Consider the following 13385-nt stretch of genomic DNA (forward strand, 5'->3'; position numbering starts at 1 on the left):
CCCGTCTCTCCCTCCGCCTCTCCATCCCTGCCTCTCCCCCACCTCTCCACCACTCTTACCCCATCTCCCCCCTCACCACCTCCCCTCCTTCACAACCCCTCCCCCACCCATATCCCATCCTGACCCACCCTTGCACTCTGTGGGAGGGGCGGTACTGAGGGAGTGTCCACTGTGGGAGGTGTCTAGGGGCAGAGGTTGAACAAGCCACAGAGTTCTGAGTGAACCCATTTCTCAGTCATGGTGCAGCCAGTGCCCAACTCTGCAGACTGGGCAGAGCTTCTCAACACACCCCCTCCGAGTGATCACAACCTCTGTCAGATCCTCACAACCCCAGTGAGTCAGGGTAAAGCATCCTCACGGCCATGGGAGGATGTGTCTGTAACTGCTCCTGGTTCTCAGGCTGGGGCACTCTCCCTCCACACCATCCTGTCACACACTCCCGGGGTCAGACACAGAGTGAAGCTCCCTCCGCACTGTCCCGTCACACACTCCCGGGGTCAGACACAGGGTGAAGCTCCCTCCGCATTGTCCCATCACATACTCCCGGGGTCAGTCACAGAGTAAAGCTCCTCTGCATCATCCCGTCACACACTCCCGGGGTCAGACACAGGGTGAGGGTCCCTCCACACTGTCCCATCACACACTCCCGGGGCAGGACAGCATGGGTCTCTGTGGACTGTGGGAACAGCTTGAATGGGTAAAATCTGTCATGTTGTTGAGTGGTCAGGTGACCCAGGCTATCTCCTTTGCTTTCAGATCTGGTCGGAAAGTGACTGAAGAACTGGAGGAGTGAGTACACCAATTCCCGTCACCGTCTGTAGACCCTGGAGCCCCCTCCACAACTCACTGTGGAAACACCTTCCTCCGTTGTTCCCAGAGGCAGCTGAAGGGAGGTCGGGTGATGTCCACCTACTCCCAGTGCCCTCCCCCTGCAACCACCGCATGCACCACCCCTGGTCACCCTGTTCAGCTGCCCCTCCCCCAACTCCCGCCACACACCCCTTCCCTCCCCACCACACCCACCCTCACCATGTCTCCCTCCCACCTGCTCTTCCCCCTCTCTTATCCCACCCTCCCCTCTCAACCCCCAAGGGGGGGTGTGTGCCGGGTGGGGAGGGGTAGGGATGGTGTGCCTGGCGGGGAGGGTGGGGGTGGGGGTGTGCTGGGTGGGGCGAGATAGGGAGGATGTGCCGGGCGGGGAGGGTGAGCCCGGTGGGGAGGCTGTGCCGGGCAGGGTGGGTGGGGAGGGCGAGCCGGGACCGGTGGGGGGGGGGGGGGGGGGGGGGGTGGTGGCAGGTAGGGGGTGGGGTGGGATGCGTGGGGGGGTTAGCCGGACAGGGAGGGTTGGGGGGGTGGGTGAGTCGAGCAGGGAGGGCAAGCCGGGACAGGAGGGTGGGGGGGTGAGCTGGGTGGGGGGTGGTGGGGAGGGTGAGCCGGCAGGGTGAGTGGGAAGTGCATCAGGTTGGGAGGATCTGCCCTCGGAGGGTTAATCAGTGCCCTGTCCAGGCACCAGTGGAGATTCTGCTCCAGTTCCGTCCGATCCTAAGCCAACTGTCTCCTCTCCAGCAGCCGGCTCAGGCCCCGGAGCCCCGAGGACTCGGATGAAGATGGAGGTGAGTTGTGGAGGTGACGTGGATCAGGGAGCCTTGGCCAGCACCGTGGATTAGGCTGTCCTCAGTAAACCCTGCAGAGCAATCTCAGCAGCCAGGCCGAACCGCACCTGATATAATTGTTCAACTTTCTCTCCAAATCTACAGGGGAAAGACGTTGCAAGACCTGAATGTACCCTCCAAATAACACATTAGGGTGGGGAGCACGTCATTTCCACTCTGCTGTGTGCTGCTTACTGATTGATGACGTTCTGCTGTACATCAATCAATAGGTTGTGAAATGGAATTTTCTCCTGTGTTTTAAGCTGCTGCTCTTGCCCTCTCATTCCACTGACAGGCGTTAGGCTGTGACAGGGACGGTGCACAGATCGTTGCCACAATCAGGCGCAGAATAAAAAGGAACTTTTCATAAAGTGGGTTGAAATGAGGTTTGAATTTGCAAGCTAATGCAAATTGGCTGGCGTCTAATGCAAGCAATCTGTCTCCCTGTGAACCACGACACTTGTGTCAGGGTGGGCCTGGAATACTAACTTCAAGTGATGAAGAGACTTGATGAGATCAAGAGCTCAATGCAGGCCGCAGTAGAGCTGCAATGTGGCCTGCCTTGTGTTGTTGAAGTTCCAGTGGTCAGAAAATGCCAGCAGCTGGAACAGTGGAACCTTCACTCTGTACCCTGCCGTGGGAGTGTGTGATGGGACGGTGTGGAGGGAGCTTCATCCTGTCTCTGACCCCGGGAGTGTGTGGTGGGAAGGTGTAGAGGAAGCTTCACTCTGTGTCTGACCCTGGGAGTGTGTGATGGGACGGAGTAGAGGGAGCTTCACTCTGCATCTGACCCCGGGAATGTGTGATAGGGTGGTGTGGAGGAGCTTCACCCTGTGTCTGAGCCCTGGAGTGTGTGATGGGACGGTGTGGATCTCCCCTTAAGGAAAGCATGCTGACTTCAGCCTATTTTATCATGAGCTTCCAAGTACCCCGAAACCTCATCCTTAATAACAGACTCTTAGCATCTTACCAACCACTGAAGTCAGGCTAACTGGCCTATAATTTCCTGTCTGTTGCCTCCCTCCCTTCGTAAAGAGCGGAGTGACATTTGCAACTTTCCAGTCCTCTGGAACCATTCCAGTGTCTAATGATTCTTGAACAATCACTACTAACGCCTCCACAATCTCTTCAGCTGCCTCTTTCAGAACCCTGGGCTGTAGTCCATCCGGTCCAGGTGACTTATCCACCTTCAGACCTTTCAGCTTCCCAAGCACCTTCTCCTGAGGAATAGTGACTACACTCACTTCTGCCCTCTGACTCTTGAATTTCTGGCATGTTGCTGGTGTCTTCCACAGTGAAGACTGACACAAAATACTTACTCAGTTCATCTGCCATTTCTTTGTTCCCCGTTACTACCTCTCCAGCATCATTTTCCAGTGGTCCCATGTCCACTTGCCTCTCTTTTACTCTTTATATATCTGAAAGAACCTCTGGTCTCCTCTGTTATATCGTCGGCTAGCTTACCTTCAGATTTCATCTTTTCTCTTATTGCTTTTTTAGTTGCCTTCTGTTGGTTTTTAAAAGCTTCCCAATCGTCCAGCTTCCTGCTAATTTTTGCAACATTGCATGCCCTCTCTTTTGCTTTCATGCTGTCTTTGACTTCCCTTGTCAGCCACGGTTGCCTCATCCTCCGTTTAGAATGCTGCTGCTTCTTTGGAATGAACTGATCCTGCGTCTTCCGAATTACTGCCAGAAACTCCTGCCATTGCTGCTCTACCGTCATCCGATCAACTCTGGCCAGCTCCTCTCTCATGCCTCTGTGGTTACCTTTACTCAACTGTAACACCGATACATCCGATTTTAGCTTCTCCCTCTCAAACTGCGGGGTGAATTCTACCATATTATGATCACTGTCTCCTAAGGGCTCCCTAATCAAATCTGGTTCATTGTACAACACCAAATCCAGAATTGCCTTTCCCCAGTGGGCTCGGCCACAAGCTGCTCTAAAAAGCCATCCCGTAGACATTCTACAAATTCCTTCTCTTGGGATCCAGTAACTACCTCAACATTGAAATCCCCCATGACCACCGTAACATTGCCCTTTTTACACGCCTTTTCTGTCTCCTGTTGTAATTTGTACCCCACATCCTGGCTACTATTCAGAGGCCTGTATATAACTCCCAACAGGGTCTTTTTACCCTTGCACCTTCTTAACTCTACCCACAAGGATTCTACATCTCCTGATCCTATGTCACTTCTTGCTAAGGATTTGATTTCATTTTTTTACCAACAGAGCCACCCCACCCCCTCTGCCCACCTGCCGGTCTTTTCGATAGGATGTGTATCCTTGGATGTTTAGCTCCCAGCTCTGATCTTCTTTCAACCACAAATCTGTGATGCCCACAACGTCGGACCTGCCAATTTCTAACTGCGCTATGAGCTCATCTACCTTATTTTGTGTACTGTGTGCATTCAAATATCACACCTTCAGTCCTGTATTCACCGCCCTTCTTAAATGTGTCTCCATGTTGCCTGAAGTTAAATTCTTATCCCTTTCTAAACTTTCTGTCATATTCTTTATTGTGGAGACTTCAGTAACCTCTCCTACACTCTCCTTCCCTTTTACTTTATCCATACTTCCCAATCTGTGGAACCCACCCCCCTACTATTTAGTTTAAGGCCCTATCTACAGCCCTAGTTATGTGACTCGCCAGGACCCTGGTCCCAGCGTGGTTCAGGTGGAGCCCGTCCCATCGGAACAGCTCCCTCCTTCCCCAATACTGGTGCCAATGTCCCTTCTCCCTTCTCCCAAAAAGATACAGGAGCCTGAGGGCACATACCACCAGGCTCAAAGACAACTTCTATCCCACGGTGATAAGACTATTGAATGGTTCCCTTATACGATGAGATGGACTCTTGACCTCACGACCTACCTTGTTTGACCTTGCACCTTATTGTTTACCTGCGCTGCACTTCCCTGTAGCTGTGACACTTTACTGTTATTGTTTTTACCCTGTACTACATCAGTGCACTGTGTAATGAATTGACCTGTACGATCGGTATGCAGGACAAGTTTTTCACTGGACCTTGGTACAAGTGACAATAATAAACCAATTCCAATGTCCCACGAATTCAAACCCATGTCTCCCACACCAATCTTTGAGCCATGCATTAAACTCTCTGATCTCATTGACCCTGTGCCAATTTGCACATGGCTCAGGTCGCAATCCAGAGATAATTACCTTTTTGGTTCTGCTTTCTAATTTCATCCTGAGCTACTCAAATTCCCTCAGCAGAACCTCTTCCCTTTTTCTACCTACGTATAGAGGGAGCTTCGTGAGTGTGTGATGGAATGGTGTAGAGGGAGCTTCACTCTGTCTATCCCCGGGGGTGTGTGATGGGACAGTGTGGAGGGAGCTTCACCCTGTCCCTGCCCTGGGAGTGTGTGGTGGGGCAGTGTGGAGGATTATTTACTGGTTTGGAGAAATCTGTGTCCACTATCTGGTGGCTCTGTATCAGCTGGCTCTGTATCAGCTGATTCTCTGGCACTTACGGTGGTATAAATGGCAACATTTACTCCACGTAAGCAGTTGATTTTTCCATCTTCCAAAATCCATTTCCCAGCGCTGGTCAGACCCTGCACTCCCCTGTGACACCTGTCACCAGGTTTCACTGCACACATTAACTCCCGAGGACTGTTTGCTTACTGTGCAGGGCTGGTAGAATGTACTTCCAACCCCCGTCAGCCCTGAAGCACACTGTCACTTCAGGCATCGTTGCTGCTCAGCTGCGTGCGTGAGGGAGGGAGGGAGTATGGTGAGGGAGAGAGTGTGTGGTGAGGGAGGGAGGGAGGGAGGGAGGGGGTGTGTGGTAAGGGAGTGTACTGCCTGTTGCTGGACTGGGGTCCTGCCCTCTTGTTGGTTCCGGGGTCCAGTCAGTGAAGGCCTCCTGTTAAGGCTGCCCCATCTGCTGGGTCACCTACCCTCCGTGGAGAGGGGGTTTATCCGGTCAGACCCTGTCAGATGCTGCATTCTCTCTGGGAGCAGGACATCTGCGCTCCAGCACGCGCCCTGTACACACCGTGTACATCTCACATGTACACACCCTGCTGTCCCGAGTACACACCTCACCCGTCCCTCCCTCCATCCTGTACGTCACGGCCTGTCCTACACTGGGATAACAGCCCATCGTTTACAGTGAGCACAGACAGGCTCCAGCCTGTGATTCACCCATTGACCCACTCCCCGTGCTGACTCCCCCTCAGCACTTCCCTCCTTCCCTCAGCCACCCTTCCCCTGTCACTCCTCCTCCCAGAGCCCCTCCCTCCTTCCCTCGAGCACACACCTCACTCCCACACTCCCTTCACCCGACCTTCCGCCTCCAGCTCCCTGGTCAGTTTCCGCGGTGCCCTCCCCTCGACTGGCCCCCACAGCACAGTCTCTCACGCTCTGCCTCGCGGAGGGAATTATTCCACAGCCTTCACACCTAACCCTAACCACTGTACCTCCAAATATGACACCACACCCCCACCGTGTGACCCCCCCCCAGTACCGCACCCCCACCGTGTGACCCCCCACAGTACCGCACCCCCACCGTGTGACCTCCCCCACAGTACCGCACCCCCGCCGTGTGACCCCCCACAGTGTGGTGAAGGTTGAGTCAGTGCAATGTGTGCTGATGGTTCCCATTCTGAAGGGAGTGCAGTGAGTGGGAAAGCAAGTTGTGCAGAGGATGCGGAGAGTCTGCAGGGAGATATAGATAGGTTCAGTGAGTGGGCAAGGGTCTGGCAGATGGAGCACAATGTTGGTAAATGCGAGGTCATCCACTTTGGAAGGAAGAATAGAAGATCAGATTATTATTTAAATGGTGAAAGATTGCAGCGTGCTGTTGTGCAGAGGGAGCTGGGAGAGCTTGGGCATGAATCACAAAAGGTTGGTTTGCAGGTGCAACAGGTTATCAAGAAGGCAAATGGAACGTTGGCCTTCATTGCTGGAGGGATTGAATTTAAGAGCAGGGAGGTTATGCTGCAACTGTACAGGGTACTGGTGAGGCTGCACCTGGAGTACTGCGTGCAGTTCTGGTCTTACTTGAGAAAAGAAATACCGGCTTTGGAGGCGGTGCAGAGGAGGTTCACCAGGTTGATTCCGGAGATGAGGGGGTTAGCCTGTGAGAAGAGATTGAGTCACCTGGGACTATACTCGCTGGAATTCTGAAGAATGAGAGGGGATCTTATAGAAACATATAAAATTATGAAAGGGGTAGATAAGATAGAGGCAGGAAGGTCGTTTCCACTGGTAGGTGAGACTAGAACCAGGGGACATAGCCTCAAGATTCGGGGGAATAGATTTAGGATGGAGATGAGGAGAAGCTGCTTTTCCCAGAGAGCAGTGAATCTGTGGAATTCTCTGTCCAGGGCAGCAGTGGAGGCTACCTCATTAAATATATTTACGCCACAGATAGATTTTTACATAGTCTGGGAATTAAGGGTTATGGGGAAAAGGCAGGTAGGTGGATCAGCCATGATCTTACTGAATGGCGGAGCAGGCTCGACGGGCCAGATGGCCGACTCCTGCTCCTGTTTCTTATGTTCTTTTGTTCTTATCCAAGTGATGGGCCGTGTATGTGCTCAGATCTATTGTGCTGTGGGGCTGGTTGAGAAAGTGGATCATCAGGTTGATGGAACTCATGGCCCCCTGAAGTGTCAGGGTGCAGCAGAGCAGGTTGTCTGTACAGCACACGGCAGTTCTGGTCCGCAGCAAGGTCAGGGGAGCTGCACATCTTGTTAGTGGTCCTCTGGGTGGGAAACATGGACAGGAGGAGTGGGAGTGGGCAACTCGGACCCCCTGAGTCTCTGCCAGTCCTCCACTCTGTGTCAACACCCACGCTGTCTCCAGAACTCTGCATGTCTTTTCTGTCTAGGAATCTCTCTCCCTCCTTGTATTAGAACATAGAATGTTACAGCACAGTAAAGGCCCTTCGGCCCAACATGTTGTGCCGACATTTTATCCTGCTCTAAGATCTATCTAACCCTTCCCTCCCACATAGCCCCCCATTTCTCAATCATTCATGTGTCTAAGAGTCTCTTAAATGTCCCTAATGTATCTGCCCCCACAACCTCTGCCGGCAGTGTATTCCACACGCCCACCACTCTCTGTGTAAAATACTTACCCCTGACATCCCCCTTATACCTTCCTCCAATCACCTTAAAATGATGTCCCCTCGTGTTAGCCATTTTCACCCTGGGGAAAAAGTCTCTGACTGTCCACTCAATCTATGCCTCTTATCATCTTATACACCTCTATCAAGTCACCTCTTATCCTCTGCTCCACAGAGAAGAGTCCTAGCTCACTCAGTCTATCCTCATAAGACATGCTCTCCAATCCAGGCAGCATCCTGGTAAATCTCCTTTGCACCCTCTCTAAAGCTTCCACACCCTTCCTATAATGAGGCGACCAGAACTGAACACAATAGTCCGTGTGGTCTGACCAGAGTTCTATAGAGCTGCAACATTACCTCATGGCTCTTGAACTCAATACCCCGACTAATGAAGGCCAACGCTCCATACCCCTTCTTAACAACCCTATCAACATGCGTGGCAACCTTGAGCGATCTCTGGACGTGGACCCCAAGATCCCTCTGTTCCTCCACACTGCTAAGCGTCCTGCCATTAACCTTGAATGCCCAGCTCTGCATTCTATCAATATCCCGTTGTACCCTGCACCAACCTTCTACACTATCCACAACACCACCAACCTTCGTGCAAACTTACTAACCCACCCTTCCACATCCTCATCCAATTTGTTTATAAAAATCAGAAAGAGCAGGGGTCCCAGAGGTTTTTGACAGAGACCTGTTCTCCCCAGCCTCTGTGCTGGAGATTTGCTCAGCTTCACCACCCTGTGAGTAACGATATCTCTGCTCATCTCAGAGCTGAAGGACATCCCCCGTACTCTGTGACGTGGGACTGACTGCAGAGCACCAGTGGTTGGGCACCAGTGTCATCTGCTGGAAGGGAGAAGCTGCAGTGGTCCCTGGAGCCGAGAAGGTTGGGAGCTGATTCACTGCCAGTGGTAGAGATCAGCAAGGGACTGGACAAAGTGTTTCCAGTGGCGGAGGGGGCAGAACCTGGGGGCATGGTTCAAGGTGCCTGGTGCAGGAGCCGGGGCTGACGGAACAATACTCTCGGCAGCGGACAGTCACCATCAGGAAGCAGGTTCAGGGATGGAATGGGCTCGGGGACAAATGGTTACAGGCCTTGAAGAAAGGCAGTAGAGAGCGGGACAGAGAGCAGCCTCGTTCCCAAGTGCCGGGATATGTGATTCCCAGCGCCCCCATCACTGCGGTGTCCCTCTCCCGTTTTACTGACTGATTCTGCCCTCTAACCCTGCTGCAGATATCCTTGTCATTCCAGACCTAGAAGAGGTACAGGAGGAGGATCTGGCCATGCAGGTGGCTGCCCCACCCAGGTAAGCAGGTCACCATACAGGAGCTCCACCCTGCCTGTGCGCTCCCTCCCCCCACACCGCCCTCCACCCTGCCTGTGTGCTCCCTCCCCCCACACCACCCTCCACCCAGCCTGTGCGCTCCCTCCCATCTCCACTCTCCACCCAGCCTGTGCGCTCCCTCCCCCCACACCGCCCTCCCCCCTGCCTGTGCGCTCCCTCCCCCCACACCACCCTCCACCCAGCCTGTGCGCTCCCTCCCATCTCCACTCTCCACCCAGCCTGTGCGCTCCCTCCCCCCACACCACCCTCCACCCTGCCTGTGCGCTCCCTCCCCCCACACCACCCTCCACCCAGCCTGTGCGCTCCCTCCCATCTCCACTCTCCACCCAGCCTGTGCGCTCCCTCCCCCCACACCGCCCTCCACCCAGCCTGTGCGCTCCCTCCCATCTCCACTCTCCACCCAGCCTGTGCGCTCCCTCCCCCCACACCACCCTCCACCCAGCCTGTACGCTCCCTCCCCCCCGCACCGCCCTCCACCCTGCCTGTGCGCTCCCTCCCCCCCACACCACCCTCCACCCAGCCTGTGCGCTCCCTCCCATCTCCACTCTCCACCCAGCCTGTGCGCTCCCTCCCCCCACACCACCCTCCACCCTGCCTGTGCGCTCCCTCCCCCCACACCGCCCTCCACCCAGCCTGTGCGCTCCCTCCCCCCACACCACCCTCCACCCTGCCTGTGCGCTCCCTCCCCCCACACCACCCTCCACCCAGCCTGTGCGCTCCCTCCCCCCACACCACGCTCCACCCAGCCTGTGCGCTCCCTCCCATCTCCACTCTCCACCCAGCCTGTGCGCTCCCTCCCCCCACACCGCCCTCCACCCTGCCTGTGCGCTCCCTCCCCCCCGCACCGCCATCCACCCTGCCTGTGCGCTCCCTCCCCCCACACCGCCCTCCACCCTGCCTGTGCGCTCCCTCCCCCCCGCACCGCCCTCCACCCTGCCTGTGCGCTCTTTCCCATCTCCACTCTCCACCCAGCCTGTGCGCTCTCTCCCATCTCCACACCACCGCTAACGACCTGCTTCTCTCTCTCTGGACGTTGCCGGTCCACAGCCCTGGCTCAGCACCAGACCTCATTGCTGGCTGCCCACTGATCTCCCACTGGTTTACCTGTACCAGTGACCCTCTGTTCACCGACTGCGACTGTTCAATTTGAAAATTCCCCTGCTTGTTCTCAAACTTTTCTCTGGTCTTGCCCCTCCTTGCGTCTGCCTGCAGTCTTACAGCCCTATTGATGTACATCTGATCACTGGAATCCTTCACTACACCTCTCCACATTTACTTTTCTCCATTGCTCCCTAAACACACCTGCTCTTCATGTGACTCAGGACCTAGCGTGTTGAATAATACTCCTGTGTTCTGATGAAGGCTCCCAGAGTCATAGAGTCACACAGCACGGAAGCAGGCTCTTCAGCCCATCTGGTCCATGCCAACTGAGATGCCTCACTATGCTACTCCCATTTGCCTGTGCCTAGCACGTATCCCTCTGAACCTTTCCTGTCCATGGACCTGTCCAAGTGCCTTTTAAATGTTGTTAATGTCCCTGCCTCAACCACTTCCTCTGGCAGCTCGTTCCATACACCCACCACCCTCGGTGTTAAAAAGTTGCCCCTCAGGTCACCTTTATATCTTTCCCCTCTCACCTTACACCTATGCCCCCTAGTTTTAGACTCCCCTACCCTGGGGAAAAACTGCAACCATCCACCCTATCGATGCCCCTCATGACTTTATAAATTCCATGAGGTCATCCCTCAGCCTCCTACACTCCAGGGGAAACAAATCCCAGCCTATCCAGCCTCTCCTTATAACTCATGATGAAACTTTGAGAAGTTCACTCCACAGGCCTAATTATTCAGAGTAGTATGTTGGGTTGAGCACAGAGACAGGGTTCTGTGTTGGTTTGGGGTGAGATGGGGTTCTGTGTTGGGTTGGATTGAGACGGGGTTGGGTGTTGGGTTGAGGTGAGACGGTTGGGGTGAGACGAGGGTGGGGTACACGGGGTTGGGTGTTGGGTTGGGATGAGACGGGGTTGGGTGTTGGGTTGGGGTGAGACGGGGTTGGGGTGAAACCGGGTTGGGGTGTTGGGTTGCGGTGAGACGGGGGTGGGGTGAGACGGGGTTAGGTGTTGGGTTGGGGTGAGACGGGGTTGGGTGTTGGGTTGGGGTGAGACGGGGGTGGGGTGAGACGGGGTTAGGTGTTGGGTTGGGGTGAGATGGGGTTGGGTGTTGGGTTGGGGTGAGACGGGGGTGGGGTGAGACCGGGTTGGGGTGTTGGGTTGCGGTGAGATGGGGTTGAGGTGAGACCGGGGGTGGGGTGAGACCGGGGGTGGGGGACGGGATTGAGGTGAGACGGGGTTGAGGTGAGACGGGGGGTGGGGTGAGACTGGGTTGGGGTGAGACGGGGTGGGGTGTTGGGTTGGGGTGAGACGGGGTTGGGGTGTTGGGTTGCGGTGAGATGGGGTTGAGGTGAGACCGGGGGTGGGGTGAGACGGGGGTGGGGTGAGACGGGGGTGGGGTGAGACGGGGGGTGGGGTGAGACTGGGTTGGGGTGAGACGGGGTGGGGTGTCGGGTTGGGGTGAGACGGGGTTGGGGTGAGATGGCGTTGAGGTGTGACGGTGTTGGGTTGGGGTGAGACGGGGGTTGGGGTGAGACGGGGGTGGGGTGTTGGGTTGCGGTGAGATGGGGGTGGGGTGAGACGGGGTCGGGGTGAGACGGGGGTGGGGTGTTGGGTTGGCGTGATCGTTGGTGTTGGGTGTGGGAGCAAGTTGGTGTGGGGTGGGGTGGGTGGCTGAGGCAAGGTAATGTTTGGGTTGTGATGAGGAAGGTTATCCTGAACCCCCCCACCCCCTGTGGTTGAAGACCTGCACCAACATCGGATAATGAACCCCCACTGCTGCGTGCACCCACAGTAAACGCTGCTTCTCTCAGCATTCAGGTGAACCGCGTGATGACGTATCGCGACCTGGATAACGATCTGATGAAGTACGGCGCTTTCCAAACACTGGTGAGTGGGTCAGTGGGACACAGTGTCTGTCCTGGGAGAGACCGCTCCCCATGCCGGGAGAGACACATACCCAGAGTATCCAGTGTCCCAGGAGGAACTGTTCCTGACACTGGGAGAGGCACAGACCCAGAGTACCCATTGTCCCGATAGAGACCGTTCCCAAACTCCCGCTGTGCAGAAACTTTGGTTGAAAACCCCTTGTGCCACCAATCTGGTTAAGCAATACCATAATTCTCTAATTCTCACCCTGTTTCCAAGCCCCTTTGTGGGCCTCTGTGTCATCGTCCCTCCCCTCCAATGCCCAGCATCTCCACTCATGCCCTCGCCATTGGCCTCTCCATCAGCAGTCTCTGGAATTCCCTCTCACCTTCCCTCTCTCCTACCTAAGATGCTTCTTGAAACCTGACTGACCAGGTGTTTGGTCACTGTCCACCCCCACGTGTACCCGGCTGTGGGTTTGGTTTGGGAAGGGTTTGGGGATGGCGAGGTGTTGATGAATGCCTGCACTAAAGCAAGATGCTGGCCCTGATGCTTTGTGCTGTGATTTAACAGGATGGAGATATTGACCTGAAGCTGCTGAGTCGGGTGTTGTCAGCAGAGCAGGAGGTCCGAGAGGTGAGAAGTCCCTGACGCCTCGCAACAGCCAGGTGGTAAACATGCAACTGAGCATCTGAGAGAGAGACCGCGAGAGTGAGAGAGAGAGAATGAGAGAGAGGACACGAGAGAGAGAGAGACAGTGAGAGAGAGAAAATGAGAGAGAGAACAAGAGAGTGAGAATATGAGAGAGAACAAGAAAGAGAGAGACCATGTGAGAGAGAGAATGAGAGAGAGAGAGAGGGGGAATGCAAGAGAGATGAGAGAGAGAGAACGCAAGTGAGAGAGACCGTGTGAGAGAGAGAGACATGAGATAGAGAAAATGAGAGAGAGAATGACGGAGAATGAGAGATAGAATGTGAGAGAGAGAGAATGTGAGAGGAAAGAGAATGTGCAAGAGAGACAGAGAATGTGAGACAGAGAATGTGAGAGAGAGAAAGAACAAAGCTTGTAGTGGGCCCAGGCAGTAGATCAGGCAACCATCCAGTGTTGTCAGTGTGTACCACAGTCACCAGCTGATGACCTGATTGACTGGCAAACAGTCTGTGCACCCCTTGGGAAGAGAATTTCCTAAAGATACAAACTCTTGTTGAAGGAGGTTGACTCTGTCCATCTGGTGCTGTCTCTGCCCTGGTGTGTGTGGCAGGAGAGTGTGCAGGGAGAAAGTAAAGCTCCCTGTGTGCAAACCATGGTTTA

General features: G+C 54.9%; 1 protein-coding gene across 1 annotated transcript in view; it reads left to right on the forward strand.

Annotated features, from left to right (window-relative positions):
• Positions 1-13385, forward strand: part of LOC127574997 (intraflagellar transport protein 43 homolog A) — a 64102-nt gene that overhangs the window by 49426 nt on the left and 1291 nt on the right. Inside the window, exons 4-8 of the mRNA XM_052024617.1 lie at positions 757-789; positions 1570-1613; positions 8986-9058; positions 12020-12095; positions 12648-12710. Of these exons, the coding sequence (XP_051880577.1) occupies positions 757-789; positions 1570-1613; positions 8986-9058; positions 12020-12095; positions 12648-12710 (289 nt within the window). The remainder of the gene's footprint in view (positions 1-756; positions 790-1569; positions 1614-8985; positions 9059-12019; positions 12096-12647; positions 12711-13385) is intronic.

This window comes from Pristis pectinata, chromosome 1 (assembly GCF_009764475.1).
Source record: "Pristis pectinata isolate sPriPec2 chromosome 1, sPriPec2.1.pri, whole genome shotgun sequence".
Taxonomy (NCBI): Eukaryota; Metazoa; Chordata; class Chondrichthyes; order Rhinopristiformes; family Pristidae; genus Pristis; species Pristis pectinata.